Source organism: Poecile atricapillus, chromosome 1, assembly GCF_030490865.1.
Source record: "Poecile atricapillus isolate bPoeAtr1 chromosome 1, bPoeAtr1.hap1, whole genome shotgun sequence".
NCBI lineage: Eukaryota > Metazoa > Chordata > Aves > Passeriformes > Paridae > Poecile > Poecile atricapillus.
The window spans coordinates 64472288-64493964 of record NC_081249.1 but is presented as its reverse complement, the minus strand read 5'-3'; the positions used below and the strand labels follow the sequence as shown (position 1 = coordinate 64493964).

Sequence of the window (21677 nt, the reverse complement as noted above, 5' to 3'; positions counted from 1 at the left end):
ACAAGTGTCCCAGAGTTCAGTAATTTCCCATCAGACAAATAACTTTAGTTCCAAATACTCTATGCAGAATTCCAGAAGCCTGACTTTATAGTAATTATACCAGTCTTTTAATAATAAGATGTTGTGCAAGATGATGTGGTGTTTTTTAGGTTAGCCACAAGTTACAGTCATCAATGTAACAATTGAGAAGAGAGACAAGAAGGTAACACTTGAAATATTAATTCTTATAGAATTAAGTAGGAGCAGTTATGTAAGTGAATGGATATGCTTAGGAGCTTCACTGACAGAAGTTTGCAGAAAAGCAGAAGTTGTTGAGGGCTAGGATTAATGTTCTAGAAGGAAAAGCCACAATACTCTGGAAACTGTTATGAAATAATGGCTCAGACAGATATTTCTTGAGTCAGGCTACTGATTCAGACCTTTTGTGGAGATTATGCACTTGTACACCTTTACAAACTATCTTATTTTACTACTCTCTTAATTGTGTTCTGAAACAGAGCAAAATTTGTGTTTTGGGGTCAGAATCATTGTTAATTATATTGATTGAAAAAAAACCATTTACATAGCTTTGGGGTTGTTTTACTTTTTCACATACAATTAAATATGATTCCCAGACAGGAATGTGTGAACTTCAGTTTGTTTTAATTGGATTACATTACATTCAGGCTTGATCTTTATTTAAAAAATAACTAACATCATTCTTGGAATTTAGTCAATTATTTGACCGTCACCTCTATGCTCAATACAAGCTCAGAAGTCTTGGGAAAAATGTTTCTAAGTGAACATCTGCTTCGGTAGTGCTACACTACTGATCTCTCATCCTTGTCTCTTGGTGGTGAAAGGAAAAAGACTTTTTTCTTTCTTAACAAATTCTTTTTTGTCTAATCAATTTGGAAATGATGCAGGAAATTCAGCACTATTTGTAGCAGGTTACAGAGCTTTTTTTGCTTTTATTACCCTGTGCTACGAGAAGTGGTGATCTGGTAGTCTGCATTGATGAGTTGTATTTCATATGTTGACCTTTTGAAACTTGTATTTACATTTATTCCTTTAGATGTGCTTCATGAGAAAAAGCAGTGATTGCCTAAACTTAATTATAATTCCGTGTGGGAGAGGGTGAAGATTTGAAATTCTGAGGCTCATTTTCTATTCTGATTTGTACCAAAGTAAAGCATAGGTGACAAGGTATAACAGAGGAATAAAATGGATCTGAAAGAAAAAAAACCAAACAACTAACTTGTCACATTCTAGCCATGACCAGCAGAGAATTTGCAAAGCCTTATTTTCTTGCCAGCTTTTCTTCCTGGCAACTCTGTTGAGCCATGAAGTACTCTTGGTCAGTATGACATGAGGCATGGTTTTACAGGTTGAGAAACATTCATGAGAAGTGCAGAATCAGTTATATGGTATCATTCTTGGCTGATGTTTGTCTGATGTGCTTTGAGAAGAAAAGCCCAGGAACAGAGAGTCTGTGGTCTTCACTGGAAATTGATTTTGGTTATATTGTTTTCCTACTATCTGATTTAGTTCTTTTGCTGCAGCTTAAACTCATTTGATCTTATTCCAAGTGGATGTAGAGAACAGTGTGTAATTTTCATGCCTTTGGCAACATTTTTGAATTTAATGGCAAATTTGAAGCTAGACTAAGCAGGCCCCTTTCAAGTGGCTTAATATCAGATTTTATAAAAGATAAACTGAAGATACCAGTCTGTTTGATATGGAAATACCAAATAGCTCATTTCCACAAGATGGAAAAGAATGTGTTCATTGGAAATAGATTTTTAAACTTAATCTCTGTGCACAACTAAGAAACCATTAAACCATGGATTGTGGATCTTAACCGTTGTCAAACACTGATCTACAGTGTGTGTTTGTATATCTGTATCTGTATATATCACGTGATTGCTGCAAAACTCTGCATATGAAAATTTTGTCAAAAAAAATCTGTAGATGCATACTCATCATATTTAGAGTAAGCCTTATCAGTATAAAAGTAGAAAATTATTGAATTTCTCAAATTTATTTACAACATTTAAGCTTTTTTATTCTAGTGTTTGGTAATCTGCTTGATAAGATTTTAATCACTTTAATCAGTGCTGATGTATTGCTTAACTTTTGATTTAGCGTTTTCAATTTTTCCCCATTTATTTTTATCACAGAAAGTATGGGATGGCAGGGCTGCAGCATTTTGGGCTATCTGTCTTCAGATAGATGTTACAGATGGGAGAAACCTTCTAAGTTCAAGTCCACTCTCCTGCTGCCAGCTATTATTTGCATGATGGCTTTGGTAAACTCATCAGCTGTTCAACACATAACTAGTGCATTATTTTTGCATGTTGTGTGTGTTACTGTTTGTGGAACACTTTTTCCAAAAGCTCGTTCTTTCCAGTAAAAGCCTTTCCCTGATTTCCAACCTAACTGTTGGATATAAATTCACTGTTTTCTCATCTTGTGCTTTGTCTTAACCGCTGCCTTCATCTCCTGTGATAAATTAGTTTTTCCATTCCCATGATCACCCTGCTAGCTGTGGTCTAATGAGAATCCATTGTTCTTGGACACAGATGATCAGGATTGTGGGTTTTTTTCCAGATGAGGTCTCAGTAAAGCCTTCTTTACTATTACTGCTATTTTCTTGTATTCTGGAAACATTAGACAATTCACTGGTTTTTTTATGTCTTCCTATTTTTTAATTAAGGAGACTATTTCATAATTATTTCATAATTTTATTTTATGATGGAATGGGTCACTGAATACTTCCTCACAGTATTTCAGTTCTATTTCAATAAGAGATGTATTTGACAGATAAAATGCAGAATAAAACATTTGTTCTTAGCATTTACAAATGCACTTTTGCACCTGTACTTACTCTTAAGAACAGTTTTCTAATGCTTGTGTGTAAATGATTTTTTACAGAATCTTGTATATTTGCTTTTCATATGACAGAAAAATAATTGTGCAGCTTTATACAAGTCTGTTAAAAATTATTGTTATTTACATATGAGTTAGGAATACTCCATTGTCCTGAGGCTTTAAAAATGTGTTGAATCCTCAGTACCACAAATTGAAAGTACAAATGTACTTTCAAAACATTGTAAGTTTTGAAACAACAAATCAACAGCAGAATGCTCTGATTCATCCTAGGTAGAAGAAACTATCAGATTTTTATGCTGTATGTGGTGGCAAGATAAAATTAAGCTTTGGAAAAGTCTGCTTCTTCTCCACCTCATTTTTGAGCTGTCTAGGTGATAATCCTAACAAACAGTGCACATTTGTATTTCATTCAAGGGAAAAGTGCATGAAGTGCAGTTTTCCCAGCCTTTTGAGTTCTCTTGCAAAAGAATTCTGTCTCCCTGGTAACGATCAAAATGGGGAAAATTGTTCTTCGTTGGAATCCTGTCCTTTGCCCAAGTTCTAAATGCTACCAACACTTGGCACTTCCCTTTTGCAGCAATGCAGGCTTCCCATAAGCTATTAGTTTTGGTCCTTCATACAGGATTAACTTTGTTAAAAAAAAAAATAAATATATATATATAAAATTTGGGGTAACAACATTGTATGGCCTTTCCCAGCTGTACTGCACTGCTTAAAATTTAGAAATTATTTTGTCTACAGAAAGGCCAGTGCATCTTGAAATGTCCAATTTTCTGCGCACAGGTACTGTCTGCTGTGGGTTATATGTAAGACAGCCTTACACTGGCTTTTGTTGTTACCTGCATTGTGTTTTGTAAGGCACTTACTGTAGTGAAATGATTACAGCAACCTTGAGTGACACTTTAATCCATTGCCCTGCCTTAGTAAGATAGATTCAATTCTAGTTAAATATGTTAGCTTGGGTGTGAGGAAATAAATATATATATGTATAAAAATTGAATACATATTTGAGTGTATTTGTCTCAGTAATACTGTACACTGCCAGGTAAACACTGAAGATATGTATAATTTACGGGTTTTTTTCCTAATGAATCATCTAGGATGTAGGGTCTCTTGTGCAGATGGATAATCATGGGACCTTTTAACAGTCATCTCAAGCAGAACTGGCTGACCTGGGTTCTGAAACTGAATTTTTTTTTTTAAAAGCTCTTTGAAATCCTGTGTATTTTGTAAAGAGCCCAATCGCAACAGCTTTATCAAAATATGTTTTTGTTTAGGAGAGATATTTGTCACCACTTCCCACTCACTATCTTGAGAAAAGCGAATGAAACATTGCTGCCACCTTGAGGTTGTTATCTTGTGAGTACATTCTGAAGCTTAGCTTGCCCAGTGTGCTTGAGTTTAATGTATTGATTGTATTTTATAAAAGTTAATTATTGAGAGCGCATGGAGTCCATCAATGTGTGGTTATGCCAGGCCTTAGCCCAAGACACAGCCAGGGATGGGAATGGCTTTAAACCATGGTGTTTGATCAAGCCTTGTTTTCCATAGCAGCAAAAGTGGAGGGAGAACTGTGAAGAGTGAGGACTTGGAGAAGGAGAGATATTGATTAGCAAGACTGGTTTTTTTTGTATAATGGAGGAGTAAAACAGGGCAGAGAGTTCCCGGACGGACTGACGAGCATGCTGTTTGTACAGTTCCTGACTCTGTTCCTTCTACCACAACCCTAATTCCACCTGAAAACAGAGAAAACCATTATGCCCAGTATACTACACTTCTTAAAATCAGACTTCCTCTTACCCCCAGTTTGGTGGAGGTATACATTCAAAAAATCTGAAGAACAGAAGACAATAGTAAATATTTGCAGATCTTCTCTAAGAGCACCTAAAAGTCTATGCACTCAAGAGTGCACATACTCAAATAATGGAAAAGTTTCTCAGCACCCCATCTGCTCCCCTCTTTGTGGAAGATTTGTTTCAATTGAACCCAAAGAAGGCCTTTCATTTGCCTTTTCTCATTTCTTTGCTACCTTCATTCTCTTACCTAAAGGGAGGGGTAATCCAGTCTATTTTCAGATTTGTGGATTTATGTTAAATTGATACTTTCATTCCAAGAGAGACTTGGAGCAACTATTGACGTTAATTCACTAATTTACATTTTCTGTTCTTTCAGCCAAATACAGTGATGGTGATGTTGAGGCATTAGACTTGTTCAGCAAACAGTGTGAAATAGGAATGCTTTGTTAAGAGCAGCATCATTATGTTAAATTTTAAGTGTCCTTGGCTGATTTTCAATTTGAGTAGCCATCTTGATGCCTCTAGGGTTTTCCTGAGTCTTAATATTTATGATTTTGATTATTATTAGTAGTAGTTGTAACTGACAATTGAAATGAGCTCTTCTTATATCCTAGAGGAGTTCTGAAGTGTAGTTTTTGTAAGAGTTTTGTAGCAGCAGTGAAGTCAATGCCTTCTTGCCTCTGACGGCTTCTGGCACTAGCACACCCCAGTCCCTTAGCACAGGCTGTGGTAAACTGAATTAGAAAATACTTGTAATCTTCATCCCCAAGAAGTAAGGACTTCTGGATTTTTTTCCTGCCAGATTTGTTCCCTGACCTGATTCACTACATGATGCAGTAAACAGTGGGCCAGGCACAGTGGGAAGGTCCGTACAGGGCAGGGATGAGCAGGGATGACTGAAGCAGCCTGAGTAGCATGGCTTACACATCATTGCATTGAGTATGTTAGTGCAGAGCAGACCTGCCCTATCTTTCATCTGTGTTGAGAGAATTTCATAGTTATCCTCAGAACATCTCTCACAGGCCTAATACTGATTTAAAAATACTCCTGCTAATATCTTCTTGTCTGTTTCTTGCATGTTTTGTAGACCACTTGTCTTTTTGCCTCTTACAGTATGACTTGCTCTCTTCAGATTTTGCCACATAAATCTTCCTGCAGAAAATTTACTGAATTTGTTCAAAATGGTGTTGTTCATTCCCCTTCTGCTATGTTGGAAAGTGCCAGGAATTTTCATGGACGCATCTGCCTGTATAGTTGGTTAAAATCATCCTCCATCACTCTTATTCCTTGCCTGAGAAACATTTGACTTCACGGGAACCCAAAATTTGGAATTGTAGCGTTTACTTAGAGAAAATTAAATAGGTTGATTTTAAGCATTGCAAAACTGTCAATGTAAAGAAAAAATCATATTTGCTTAGAACCCCAGTGAAAACTGAATTATCAATTCAAGGTGTGGTATTAAAGCATGAGTTTTTTGTTTTCCTTTTTGATTAGGTCTCTTCTGTGTAACTTAGAAGTATTAGCTTGCTTTTCCCCTTTCGATTTACATAGATTTTACTGTTGAAGTGCTGCTGGATTTTGTATTTCTGTCCCTCTCACTGTTCACTGTGCTAGAGCATTGACAATTGCCAAACATTGAATCTGATCTCTAAAAGAGTTCATGGAACTTCAGGGTGGGAAAGTCATCCATGTCTACTGAAGTGAAGCCAGTTTTCCATTCTTTGTAGCTGAATGAAGTTCAGACACTAGATGGATAGTAGGGAAGGGGTAAATGAGTGAAAGGTTACTTTTTAAGCTTTGATCTTGCAAGGAAATTTAATTATACAGTATATAAAAGTACACTTGCCTGTCTCACCACCCTGTGATAACAATATATTAATCCTGTAGTAATTATATCACATTGAAAGATGAAATGATCCTAAAGGAATTGAGCTTTATTCTTCTGCAAATAACTAATTAGTGCCTTCTCAATGTCCTGAAAAAGTAGTCTTTATTTCCTGGAATACTGTGTGCTCAAACCACAGTTCAAGCAAACTTTCTGTTGCTACAGGAGTCCCAGTCCATTCCATTTGGGTCTTTCTCTGGTTGTAAGGCGTGCAGGAAATGCGTGCAGGAAGATGCTGCCCTAGCAATGGTGTTTGCATATTGCATCCTGGCTGTGCTTATTTCAGGAACAAGAGATTTGGCCATTGCATTGTGGTTGCTTGTGACATTAGTAAATCAGCATTCCAGCTGTATGGTGTTACAAAGAAATGGATGTGGTCTGCAGAAAAGGAGATTAATCTACGGTTAATTTAGTAATTTTGGATGCTATAGGCTTTTTGTTTCCTCCGTGAATTTGAAAGGAAATAACAGTAAGCGTTACAACTTGCAGCTTGTATCAACTTAGCAGGTGTTATACACATGTATATATCTATATATAGACATATACAGATATGTATCTGGATAATTTATGATACAAATGCTAAAGGAATGTAATTTTAAAGAATTTAGTAATTTTCAAATGTGTTAACATACCTCTATATTGTCTTTACTGAATAATCTGCGTCAGTTTAATAGAAAGTTGAATGTGAAAAAGCAACTCAAGTGTTTGATGGCAAGAATGTGATATTATGATTTAATAATACCAATTTCGGATGCTGGTTATATTTTCAAAAGTATGAATATGAAAAATAAGTCTTTGAGATAAGCATAAAAAGCTAATATCCTCTTCACTTTGTTTTATTACAGTCAGAGATTAGAAATGAAAGCACAAGTTGCAGATGCATTCATAGCAAAATTCCAGCTGACACCGGATGAAATGAATCTGCTTCGAGGCACTAAAGATGAGCCAATTACTGAGGTAGCTCAATGAACATTAAAATCTTTGCCCTGAACTAAAATGTAGAAATACCCTAACTGAATTGTACACAAGATACTATTTTCAGTTTGAGATTTAATTTTTTTATGGAGGAATGTACCTTTTAACAGAATTGTGAATTTCCATTGAGTTTGAAATGCGTGATGAGAGATTCAAGTAAAGAGACAGAAAATCAACGTTAAATTATAGTTTTTGTAACGATGTAATGAGTTTGAGGCAAATGGGCTCTCATGTAATCAGTTTGACGCAAAGGAGTTCTCCTATGGTTCTACCCTTCAAAAAGACCTTTATGAAGTCTGAATTTTCAGTGAAAACATTTTAAAACTTCATGACACTCAAAGCAAATGAGAAGCTTGCAGCTCTCTAATACTGCCACTGTGCATGTGTGTGTAAATTTTACATATTAATGTGTATAGGTATTCAGTGACTTGAGACAACAGAAGCTGAGACTTTCCCTCAATGATACTTGGTTGCTAAAGATACTAGGTGCTTATTCACTTTAGCCACCTTCCAAAACGAGTTTTGGAATACGTTACGGTTTGAATAAGAAGACACAGTATAAAGAAACTCATTCTACATTAAAGGCAAACTGAATAATGAAAGAATTGAGTTTACTGAATGGGCTGTTTTATTACTGTAGCTGCATGGAAAGCTTCACGTAGTGTCTCAGCAGGTACTCCAGATTTATCTCATTTCCACAGGCATCCTGTTTGCAGTTAAAGCACTATTAAAAACACGGAGCTGATAACCATAAACAGTGCTAATGAAAGCATAAATGGAATATGCTAAATAATTGTGCACTTGAGTAATTGCTGTATGCTTTTGTACTACTATTGCCACGAAAGAACATTCAAGTTTCTAGAAAGTGCCTATTGCAGGGTAGAATGACAGTAACGCTGTGCCGATTACTGCATGATTTTTTTGGAGCCAGTGAGGGCTGGTCTTTTTGATACTTTGTCTAAAAAATGTGCAGAAGCAACTGAGATAAAACAGTCCTTCTGCTTTAGTTGGCAGGCTTCAGTAGTATCACGTGTGTGACAGAGTCAACCAGTGTGCTTAAAACACCTTTAGTCAGATTTCTGACAAAATTTTCTTATTTCCCAAAGGAAGAGTGCTTTGGGTTTTTATAAACATGGTCTTTAACACAATTAATGCAAGGCAGTAGATTAAATTGCTGGTCTGTTTTACGTAGAATATGTCTATTTTTATGTGACCTGAACCAAAATAAAACTGCTTTCCTGAGCAAACTCATTGTGTTCAAATCACCAAAGATGTACCAGTTGTATCTGAAATAGATGGTCTCCTCCAAGTCATTTGAAATATGTCTTTATAAGAAGGCGTGTTTGAAAATGTTACTGGCTTTCCATTTGTACTCTGAAACTAACAAAGTAACCTTCTTAGCCATGTGTCCTTGTCTTTTAGGGTTTGGTTGGGTTTTTTTCACTGCTGCTGTTGAGTTACTCCACAGGGAAAGGTTGTCCTGGAAAACCTTAGTCTAGTCTATTTTAAATGTGTTTTTAAATTGTTTTTTAAGAAATAGTTACCCCATTTTATGAATACAAAAAATATAACACTGTAATCATTGTACTTTGTAGTGTTTCATTTTGTTCCGTAGTTGCTAACAGTAATGGGAGACAGTGATATAATGCATAGCAGTGTCCTCAAAATCTCCCTACAGGTACCTAATGGACATGAAGCACACATACTTCACGAGACAGGTTGAAAACAGATCTTTAGTGCTTTTTTTTTTTTTAAGGAAAGTTTGATACAATGGGAAACAAGGCGAGGTGTGAATTTTAAAAGCAGCATTTGGAACACAGGCCTGCAAGAAATTTAGGAATGGAATTGAGAAAGGGAGTATAGAGTGCTAGAGATTTGAATAGAAATTACTGCTTTTACATGATGCTTGTATTTTGTTTTTAAATTGATTTAGGATTTTTTTAAATCTTTGAGACGAGTAAAGCAAATTCATGATGATGTCAAGATTCTCCTCCGAACAAATCAGCAAAGGGCGGGGTGAGTCCTACTTAAATGAATGCAAGAGAACCATTTACAGTTAAAAGCAGAAGTTAAAGCAGGATCTCATTCTTTGCTTCATATGACAGAATATATACAGAAATATATAGAATTTTTCACAAAAAAAAAAAAAACTCAGAATTTTAATAATGGTATGTTTAATTTGACTTGCACATCCCTTTGCTAGTGCTGCCTAAAATAGTATTTGCAAATAAACTTTTTTTTTGTCTTGTAGCTTGGAAATTATGGAACAGATGGCTTTACTGCAAGAGACATCTTATGAACGACTTTACAGATGGACTCAAAGTAGGACTAAGAATGTTTTTATGTTTATGAATATTATTATAATGATTCCTTTAATTCCTTCATGTGGATTGAACTTAGCACAAACCCTTTCCAAGATACATTAACATTTTGGTTTCCTTGTTAGGGAAAGATGTGTTTTGAACCAAACAGTTAATTGGCAATTCTCTCCTTTTTTTTGGGCCAATTTCATTATTATAAAAGTGGATTATTTGTTTGTGTTTTTAGTAGATGGCTTTCCACAAAGGGCAACTATTACAGTTTGGTAATCCAGACAAATTTTTAATTGTATTGAATTTCATTTCCTTATAAGTTAGAGGGAAGTTGTTGGTTTTAATGATTTGGTAGTAAGATTTTAGTGGGAGGAATGGTGGATTACTTTTAAAAAAGAAAAAAAAAAAAGACACCATCTTGTGTCAGGATGCTCTGTTGAAAGACAGCAAGTTTGTTTTGTTTTGTTTTGCATATGTACTCTGCATGTAGCCATTCATGCTCAATATAACACCTTGATATTGTCAAATATTTTTTTTCTTTTTTTATTACTTCCCTCTTCTCTGGAGCCAAAGACTGTCTCACAGTAAGATTCACGGGGGAAAAAAATGGTGCAGTGTGATTTTTAGGTTCATTAGCTCTTCATCAGTGGATGCTGAAAAGTGATGTTTCACCCTTATGAAAAATTACTGTTTTTCTGCCAGTGTTTGATTTCATTTATATTATTTCCACATTCTTGCCTGGAACATACAAGATTATATAGTTATTTTCATGAATGAAAAAAAATAACAGAACTAAATGACAAAACAAATAGCTTGCTTAACTACTTGCTCCATTTTTTTCTTAATAGTTTACCTGAAATGTGGTAAATGGTTATAAAGGAGCCCAGTAAAATTCTGAAGGTTGAATGAGTCAACATTTTTTTGTGGGCATGATCAAATAGTAAGATTCCTTTGATCTTTTTATTGTTGAAATTTGTGATGGACATGCATTTTACAGTACTGTTTGCAGGGGAATTTAATTGTATTAACACTAAGTAGCCCAGGTAGCATATTCTGAAGCCTTCAAAATTAAAAGCCTTTGAGTTTTTAACTCATTTTCTTGTTTGACAGCTTGTATAAAATGTATTACAGTGTGAAGAATGTGCTTTTATTTGTGTTGGTGTTTTATAGATGAATGCAGGACATTGACACAAGAATCATGTGACATTTCTCCAGTTCTCGCTCAAGCCATGGAAGCCTTACAAGACAGACCTGTCTTGTACAAGTAAGTAAATGTTTGCTATTATCTCTAACAGAAGCTAGTATTTGGAGCTTATAAAACTTCAAGGTGGGCATGAATTACAATGCCAGGGCTGGTAGCACTTTGGTCCTGTACCAAATTCAAAACTACCCAGAAACTTAAGTTATAAAAAATAGTATTTTAACTGCTTTGAATTTCAGAAGTCTTTTTGACATAATTATGATACAGAAAATTGGACTTTTTCTAACTTACAAGTTTCTAATTAAAATGTCAGACTGTTTTAATTTAAATGAATTGTGAATTTCTGCACTCTCATTCTAGGATTTTTCTGAAGTAAAATATCCTGTTCAAAACATGTGATTGTATCATTTAAATCCCCAAAATAAAAATTGGTAAACGCTAATTAGCATTTACTTAAGTGCTTGTGGTAGTAAGAATGTCTTCCATTATGAGTTATACAGTAAACTATTAAAAAGATTCTACATATAGGCCTCTGAAGTGTAGAGGAATTTATATATCTATATCTGTGTGAAATACTAGTGTTCTGAATTGCTGTTGTTGAAGTAAATGAAATGGTGCTTAGGAGAGTGAACCACCAGGTGGCACTGTAAGAACTGTTTATTGAGGTGACCATCCCTGAAGTGGTTATTTACACTGCTTTGGGTTTTGGGCTTTTGATTTTTGTTGGGTATTCTTTAATTTTTTTTCAATACATTCATAACATTTTGCAACCATTGAAAATTACTTTCAGCCACAGGTATCCAGGACAGTAGAGTAACAGGCAGCCTTTCAAAGGCTACTCTTGTATTTAAGTGTCAGTGTGAAGGTACATGATGCTGTAAAGCTCCATGGAGCCCTTCACAGGAAAAATGCATAGGGCATGTGGACGTGAAAAATGCTGTCAGTGTGAGAGAAAGCTGAGAACTGGACACGCTCTGTCAGCTCTGCTGGTTAATGTGAGGGAGAAGTGATGTCACTTGACCTCCCCAGCTGTTGGATGTGGTGTGTTGCAGTACTTCTTGCCATAGCTGGGAATTGCAGTCCTTTCTTGCATTCTCACCTCACCCACTTTTACAGCTGCAAAAGATCAGTCACTACACTGGCAACAACATTTTATAGGATTCTTTTTAGATGAAGTTTTATTTTCTGTAATAAATACTTTGTTGAATGATGATACTTTGTAGCTTCATAAAATGATTGTTTTAGTTTCTTAGTTCAAGGAAAGAAAACCCCATCTTCTGTATAAATCCACTACTAGTTTAAAATGAATCTGCAAAAGTGAATTTTTTTCTCTGACACTTCTGTCACAAACAATAGTAATAGTATTAACAAAGATAGAACTTGAAAGGTAAGACCTTTCCTCTGCCAAAAGGGCAAAAATAAACATTATTGTAGATGATGCAGCCACGTGTCTCCCATCATAGATTATCAAGCTTAATTATTGCTACAGCATATTATCAAAATTGCAGTACTGAGGCTTTACATTTTAAATCTCAAGATTTAGTTTATTCCCTTCCAAAATTTTTTGTATATCTTTAAGTAACAAATTGCTAAGTTCATAATGTAGAAGTTAAGTCACAGAAGGAAATAATTTTGGATTGTTTTTTGTGTATTAGCAGTGCTGTGTGAACTAAACACTTTCCTTCCAAGTCACTATCCTTGCCTCTGATAAAGATCGTGATTCAATTGAGTAAAAGTGAGTAAGATGGAGAGGGCAGGAGTTTAGAAACAAATCTACAAATTCTTGTTTCCTTACATTGACTTACATCTTGTCAACTAAAAGTGTCAGAAGGATTGCACCTTGGATGGACTTTTTGGAACTGCAGTCAGTAGGGATGTAAAATAAACATTTCAGATTGGTTTTCACTTCCTGGCTCTAACAGGAAAATTGAAAACTGTTTCCTAGAAAATGCATGGAGACATAGCTGAAAGCAGTGTTCCATCATCTACCCAGGTCTACAAAGGTTTTTTTTTCCTTCCTCTTTCCCCAGTGATCATTACTGTATATTTTAAACATTAAAGCTGGGTTGAAAAAAATCCAAATGTTGTTTTCTTCTCCAAACATGAGTATGTGTAATAACATAGTAGTAAATAGTGTGTTCTAGTGTAAATAATAGTTACTGCTGAATTTTTTAACGTGCAGGATTTTGTAATGGTTATACCCAGCTCTACTGTGAGCAAAAGGAAAATTAGTAGTTTCCTTTATAAAACAAAATTATCATTATTGAATGCTGTTTTCAGAACTAATAACGATCACAAGATCTGTTCTACTGCTGTATATTTAATGGTCTATTGTATAGCTGTATATTGGAGAGGAAAAGAAAAAGCGTAATGGTTTCTACAGACGCTTGAGATTTTTCACTCCAATACTGCTCCTTCTAGACAGTGGACACTTGGCAGATCCTAGATCTCTTCCACTTTTAATTGCAATTTTTTGTAAATAATAATTTATTAGAATTTTTTGTTAGACTTTTATCAATTGCAGATATTTACTCTCCAACTTTACAAATACAGTGTATAAAGAAAAATGCTTCAAAAGAAATTTCCAAATTCTTCAGTGTGCTTTCTCCACCTCTTTCAAATAATAATTAGCTTTAAAAAGAACAGAACTAAAAGTTCCCTCTTTTTATAGCAGAGTAGAAATCTAATTGAACTTTATGTCAAACATTTTTTAAATCATATATTATTTTCTTTTAAATTTTGTTCTCCGGCTCTGTTAAATGTGAATGCAGTGCTTATTAAATGCAGACTTAAGTAAGTCAGTGAAGAACATTGTTTTTATTAATATTATTTCATATATATTCTTCTGGTGGCTGTCAAGTGGCAAAGTGACACCATGCTTACTCTTTGACAATTTTCAGTTATATTGGAAAAATAAACTGTAATATGTATTCTCTTTCTCTCCCCTGTAGTTTGTGGGTTGTTCAAAATGCTTGTTTTTTTAAAAAAATAAGTATGTTCTGTGGCTTGCAAATATAATTGGGATATTACCAGTGTTTCATTTCCCATCCTTCACTGGCTTTCATGCTTCAATACCAACAGAAAGATAGCCTGCTCCAGAAATGAGCCATGTGTAAGTTATTGGCACCTCCTCTACCACCAGCAAGCCATTTGAGATAGTGCATTCTGGGCTGTAATTGTTCATCCATTAAATATCTGGCTAAGGTTGGGTTAGCTAGATTGGGTTAGCTAGCTTTGAGTAAAATCAGTGAAAACTATCAAATGAATGTAAGTCTGTTCCTACTACTACTAGTTGTGTGGTAGTCTAGAAGGAAGAAGCTTTGTGTTGCAGTGCAATAAATTCTTTCTTCTGTCAGTCAGCTGGACCGTATGCAAACAGGAGTCCCAAACCTGTCAAAGATGCTTATGTGAACAAACATCGAAAACCTGAGTTTTCATTTATTTATTTCTGTGGGGTAAGGTAATGGGAGGGTCAAGGAAAAGTTCTCTTTAGTATCTATTCAGTGGGGTCAAGAAAAGCACAGAATATGCTGAGTTGTAGGAGACCCACAAGGATCATGAAGTCCAGCTCCTGGTCCTGCAAAGCACCATCCCCAGGAGTCACACCATGTGCCTGAGAGCATTGTCCAAACACTTCCTGGGCTCTGTCAGGCTGGTGCTGTGATCAGTTCCCTGGGGAGCCCCTTCCAGTGCCCAGCCACACTCTGGGTGATGAACTTTTTTTTTAGTCTCCAACCTAAACCTCTCTTGACAACTTCAGGCCTCTCCCTTGGGCCCTGTCACAGGTCACCAGAGAGAAGAGATCAGTGCCTGCCCTCCCCTTCCCCTCCTGAGGAAGTTGTAACTGCAGTGAGATCTCCCCTCAGTCTCCTCCAGACTGAACAGACTGAGTGACCTCAGCCACTCCTCATACAGCTTCCCCTCAAGGCCCTTCACCATCCTTGCGGTCCTCTTTTGAACACTCTCTCAATGTCTTGTTTATATTGTGGCATCCAAAACTGCACACAAGACACGAGGTGGGGCCACCCCAGCTCAGAGCACAGTGGGACAGTCCCCTCCCTTGCCCAGCTGGCCATGCTGTGCCTGATGCACCCCAGGACACTGCAGAAGCAGTCACTTCATTTACTTCCCTCAGCCCCTTTTCCTTTTTCAGTAATAGTAACCTGATCCTGGCAAGACTAGAGCCTTTGCCAATGCTCCTGTGTAGGAAACACAGTGCCAAGTACTTCTTTCAGTCTATTTTGCAATGGTATCAGAGGAGGCACATTAGAAAAATTGTTCAAATTCAGTAGAAAGCCCCCATAAAAAATAATCTGACAGTCTTAGTCTGGAAGCTAAGAGTATCCAACCAAGAAAGAAGGACAGTGTCTATGCGTATATATATATGACTATATATTATAGCACTTGTCTGCAATATCCAAAGTCTTGTCATATCCTACACATTTGGTCTAGAGTAGACAGGTGACAACATGAAATTTGTCTTCTTTTCTCCAGTTTGTCAGATGCACTATAGGTAGAGCAGGATGATAGAAATTCTGACATCATCAGATGGTTTTGAATGTTTTATAATAGACACATTGATGCAAGCTTTCTGGAACTATAAAAATGTTTACTTGTATTAGCTGTGAGGCTGAACTAATCAACTGTGATGAGACAAACTGGATTTTTTTAACCTGTTTTCATGTTTCAATAACAGATACACGCTGGATGAGTTTGGAACAGCTAGAAGGAGTGCTGTGGTCCGTGGCTTTATAGATGCCCTTACTAGAGGAGGTCTGGGAGGTACTCCCCGCCCTATTGAAATGCACTCTCATGATCCTCTGAGGTACAGTGCTAACAAGAATGTATATGAAATAATCTTTTTTTTGTTGTTGTCATTTTGAATTCCTGACACCATAAACCACTAATTTACACCAAAATTTCTGTCTTTGTTTAGGTATGTAGGAGACATGCTGGCCTGGTTGCATCAAGCTACAGCTTCTGAAAAAGAACACTTAGAAGCTATGTTAAAGCTTGTGACTATTCAAGGTAGTAGTGGTTTTAAAACGTAAATTGTGAAGTGATAGTAAGTCTGTGATAAGTAAAAAAGTGCAACTAATTTCTTAGGTTGGGCTTCAGTTACAAGTCTGAGTTTAAATTTTCCTAAAAATAATATCAGAATAGCTGGTGGTTGCATTCTGCCAGAAGAAGGCCCATAACAAAAGAAGAGTATTTCAAAATGCACTCATTTTATTTTACTGTACTTACAACAGGTTTACATTAAATTTAGAAAGAGACATTTTAGAGCATAGTTGAGAGTGCAGAAATTGTAATATATATGAATACATATCTCCTTGAAAACATTGCATATTATGTTGAGGATTTTTATTATGCCTTTGCTCTTTTGTTTAGTAATTTTTTTAAATATAATTATTTGTTTCTATAAGTCTCTTCATTCTGTGCTAGAAGGAAAATGGAATTTTCATCTGTCATTTAACATCATTTCAGGTCTATGGAGGTTGAAGTAGGCTGCTCACAGATAGGTGAAGCTTTTTAATATCAAAACTGTCCTTCATTTCAGAGCTGCAGATTCTCATGCTTAGTCTTCAGCCCCTTTGCTTTATTTTCAGTAGATTGAACCTATACTTTAAAGACTTTTATCCTGTAGAAGAGTATGATTTGCCACTATAGTTTCAGAGAAAGGTATATTTTATAAATTAAGCATATGTACTCAATTGTAACAAACTCACTGTGAGAGCTTACATTTGATCTGTATCTGGTGAGCTTTTCAGGTTGTATCTCAATCTTACTCTGGGTTTTAAAGTGAATATGTACTCTGATTTTCCTTACTGCTGTAAGTATTAATTGGCTTTTCTAATTTATGGTATATAGGAAATGAGGCTGTTTAGGATCTGTTGTGAATCAAACTGGAGGAATGCCGTTTTTTAACTACAGTTAGTGTACTATTAAAAGTGCGTTTAATACTGTTTGCTGACAGTATTTCAGGGAGACAGGAAAGCAGGCCTCATGATGGTTTTATAGTAGAGAGAAAGGCATGGCAGTTCTTTGTAGATGACTGATTGATGCTTTTGCTGTAACTGGGGAGCCCTTCAGAAAAAGCTGGACCCATAGAGCATGTAAATGTGTCTGGTTCTCCTGTGGGCTGCACTTCTGCTGCTGCCCTTTGTTCTGAAATTCTCCCACTTCTTTGTCTAGTGCTTTGTTTAACTATTTAGTTCTTTGGCCTTCGGACAGGATGTTGGGCTGAGATGATATGACCATGAAATGAGATATATTTGGAGCATTTCAGCCACAGGACAAGATAATTGATAATATGGAGAATATAAACATTTGGAGGAGAAATTTTCAACAAAAAATCACCAGGCCAAAACCTTTTTCTGGAGATACTGGTATAAACAAGAGATTCCTGAAGGAAAAAAATGTTTTCCTAAGCTCTCCAGGAGTAGGTCTGCTATCACTGTTGTACAGTTTTCAAGAAATGTAAAAAGGAGTTCTTACTTTCATACTGGAAGCAGCAAACTGAGAGCTTGGGATGTGCTGTCTGTAGCTATTCCTCTGTGTCTGGGGAAATTTTTTTGATGACAAGGATAGTGATGTGATAAGGTCTGTAAGACAAAACAGTATTTAATAGGATACCACTGGATTTAACAAGAAAGAGTTATGGGCAGTGCAAGCCCAAGGTACTCTGAGATTGTATGTTGTTTATAAATACAGTCCTGAGTTGGTAGTGAGGACAGGATCTGCGGTACTGAAAAGCTCAAGCTGAATTTTCTGTGCTGTTGTGCAGTCTTTAGGTGTCTGGCTGTGCAGACTGCAGTAAAAAATAAGTTAATTTCATGTAGCCATTTAACAAGTGGATGTCTTTATTGGCAGTTAGAGATAAGGACAGAGATTTGCATCTTCAGAGTGCAGTTCTTCCTAAAAAAATTTGAGATCTAATGTAAGCTTTTCTGGAGACTTTCATCACAAACTGGCATTTTTTTTCCATTCCCCTATAGAGGGAGCCCAAGCAGCTGCCATAGATAAAACACCTACCTGGAGGTCTGAAGTTAGTTCAGTCAGATGTTTTCACTTCAATTTCAACCTCAATAGATTTTTGCAGATGGAACCACTTCTCTTATTTTTGTTCAGGTGTGTCTGTACTGAGTTCAGATTTCTGTTTAAATTTTCCTATAAGCTCTGTGTAATTTCAGGACTGTGGAGAGTGTGGTAAATCACAGCTATAAAAAATTTCCCTTCTCAAGAAACAACAAAAAAAAACCACATGTATACCTGTTGGTGTCATATTGGTGGATTTGGTCCCACTGGATGAAAAATTTTATGTGTGACACTTGTTTAGGGAAAGGTTTCCACCCCAGTTTTTACTTTAAAGTGACCAAACTATGTAGCCCATAAGCAGAGCATGCAAGGATGGCTTTTAAAAAGTTTTAAAATGTTAACCTTGCAAAATTTAAGTGTTTCAAATTAATCTGACCAAAAATGCTATTAAAATTTTAAGTGCTGAAAACACATTCAGAAAAGTTTTAACTCTTTTACTGGAAAAGCATAAAGTGTCTGGTTTTCCTCTTCAGAGTTGAGGTATTCTGCTAGCAGGAACCTCCCAGTCATACACAAATCTTCTACTTGAAAGGAATGGAGAATTGCAGGCATTTTAAGAGATGCAATAGAAGCCCATTTTTTGTGCAGTTACAGGAACCCAGATGGAGAACAGAAGCTAAACAAAGTCCAAAAAAGAGCTCTCCTTTTATAGAGGGATACACGGAAAAAAAAATATATATGGTGTAGCAAGGAGTTAGAAGCGTATCTTCAGTTATGAGCTGTATTCTTAAAGTTATTTTGGACCTCTGAGAATTGTTTATTCTGTAACTCTCTTATGTCAAACTTTCACCACTTATATAATAGATTCTGCTGGAAGATTTCACTGCTTTTGGAATCCAGATATTCTAATTGGACATGAAAATACATGCGAAGGCACAAGCATGTGGCATCTCAAAATTTTTATTCCGTGTCCTTTGGTATTGGAACTTGTATATTTTTTGAGCTAAAGTTTTCATACCAAACAACTTGTTTTTAAGTCAATCTGGTCTAGATGCACTATTGCAAATTATGTGCTAGGTACTTGTTACATTGATGAACAGTACAAGCGTAACTGTTCCTTCTAAAAAATGTGTAAATTGCTAAGGTCTATCTGGGAGCTAGCCATTACGTAAAAGAGCATGCATGCTGTGGTTTGTAATCTTGCTTTTTGCCTTGATATCAATACTCAAGTATATAACCATATTTTTATTACCTTACCAATTCAGTATGTTGAAATTCTTACAGCCACCACACTGAATTCGGTTGTTACTGCTTATATGGCTTTTCAATTAACTTGGTGTAAAGAGGCATTGGCACAGATCTCTGATCTTTCATTATTTTTACACTCTGAGGTAATCTGTCTTAGTCTGAAAGAAGCAAAATAGAGCTTCAGGTCACCTGATTTCTGTCACATGTCACAGTCAGTTTGTTTACTTTCATTTCATGGGTCCCATCTGAAGATGAACTCCTGTTGACAAGTTTTAAATTAGAATTAAAGTATTGCTTTCTCCATAAATCTGTTCTGAGTTGTTACTGAAGTGAGAGCTTGAAGATCTGTTGCTTTCAGTTTGATTGATTTATGACAGCACTGGTTGCCATGCAACAATTCATTTGTGTTTCGTGATAAGATAGGGCAATATTCTCTTTTGTACATCATTTTATGGAAGATGAGTTTCAATTGCTGCTGGGGAGGAAGCGTTTGCCAGTGCTGCAGCACGCATTAGTGTGGAGGTACACATGTCACTTCATTTGTAACAATGCCATGAGCTCGTCAGTAACCAGCACTGACAGACACGTGGTTTTGCCAGTCAGGCCTTTCAAAATGGGGTGTACTGCTGCTCCTTGAGTGTCTCACTGGCCTGGGTGTTTTTTCGGTGTTTTTCTAGTTTAATTTCATGAAGTGCTAATATTGAGCCTTACTGAGACAGCTTCTTGCTAAATCATTCTTCCCCTTGCTGCTTCTACCTCGAATTCCCACGCACTGTGTTGCACTAGGAAGCAATTGCATAGCAAAAGGTAATGACTCCAGGACTGTTTGCCATGCAGCTATTTCTTAATGGCTAGGTTTGAAGTACAGTGGAGGTGTGAACTAGTCGTGTGGAGAAAAGAACACACAGTTCATAATGCTTTTTTGTGGGGGAGTACCTCCTACATTTGTTTATTTGTTTTATAGGCTTGAAGAAAAGAGAATACATTTGCATAATCTTAGCATGTGTTTGCATTAACTATAGGTGTGGAAGAAAATATTCAAGAAGTGGTTGGGCACATAACAGAAGGTGTCTGCAGGCCTCTGAAGGTGAAGTTTTTTGTTTTCCTTAGCACTCTAAATACAAAAACTATTCCGTTATGATTTTTCAGAACTTGTACTCCCATCTCTTCAGTGTATTTTATATATATCAGTATATTATATATATGATATGATATGACATGACATGATATGATATAATATTAGCCCTTGGTTAAGAATTAGATTATCAACTTCTGAAGGTTTTTTCTAAAATTAAAGATTGCTTTGTTCATAGATGTGTGGTTGATAATAGTCATATAGTGAGAGATACTAGGATGCTAAATTTGAGTCTTGATTTTGGTTTACTTTTCCTATGTTGAGGAGTGCTGATGTACAAAAATACAGCTTTGTGGTAAGTGTATGGGAATAGCTGTAGTGGGTAAAATGAAAAATCAGTGTAATTTACTAACCTGTTTTTCATAGTGATCATTATGCTCGGGGAAGAGTGTACAGGTTATGCAGTTACATCATACTTCTATAGGATAGTTTCCTTGCCTGTTCGTGAATCTGCTAAGGACATACTGAGCCATAACTTCTTTGTATATAATAGATCTCAATGGATGTTTTCTTGCATGAACATGTCAAATTGATATAAAATGTTGATACTCAACATATCCTTCAGGAGGGAAGTAAACATTCAACTCTGTTATGTGAAAAGCCAGTTCCTTTTGTGGTTTTTGGGTTTTTTGTTTTGGTTTTTGGGGTTTGTTTTGTTTAATAACTCCAGCTCTTGTGGAGACTGTGAAAAATTGTTTCCTAATTACCATCTTTATGCTACTTCAGTTTTTCATATTTGTCACATCTTTCTATATTTGTCTTTTTTTCAAGCTACAGCCTTAGTAAGTTTAGGGGATGCATTTGATAGAAGTTATTACTGATGATCCATCAGATGATTGACTTACCTATTGCATGTGCTTCACATAAGCACTGAAGTAATCAAGGTGATGAAGCTGATACCAATTATTGCCTGACTGTGCAGTGTTTAAATCCAGGTGTTTTTAAAGTAAAATCTACGGTGCCTAAATACTATTATAATAAATTTCTCTTAGGATTCTGTATCTATAACAACTGTATCCAGTTGACAAATACTCAGTCTCAAATGTGAACAGCTAGTTTCTGGATACTAAACCTAAGTTTCTGATAAGAAAAGGATAAGGTCTGGAAAGAGGTAAAATTCAAAAAGGTGGCATTTAGAAAGTCACAGAATTAAAGAAGAATTGAGGTTGGCAAGGACATCTGGATGTCACTTGGTCCAGGACCATCTCCCAGCTCA

The 21677-nt window shown here is 36.0% G+C and overlaps 1 protein-coding gene across 2 annotated transcripts in view; it reads left to right on the top strand.

Moving 5' to 3' along the window:
- Positions 1–21677, top strand: part of COG6 (component of oligomeric golgi complex 6) — a 53856-nt gene that overhangs the window by 7322 nt on the left and 24857 nt on the right. For both annotated transcript variants that reach the window (XM_058829583.1, XM_058829584.1), the window contains exons 5-11: positions 7398–7509; positions 9461–9543; positions 9779–9849; positions 11010–11103; positions 15737–15865; positions 15977–16068; positions 20349–20413. In XM_058829583.1, coding sequence (XP_058685566.1) covers positions 7398–7509; positions 9461–9543; positions 9779–9849; positions 11010–11103; positions 15737–15865; positions 15977–16068; positions 20349–20413 — 646 coding nt within the window. The remainder of the gene's footprint in view (positions 1–7397; positions 7510–9460; positions 9544–9778; positions 9850–11009; positions 11104–15736; positions 15866–15976; positions 16069–20348; positions 20414–21677) is intronic.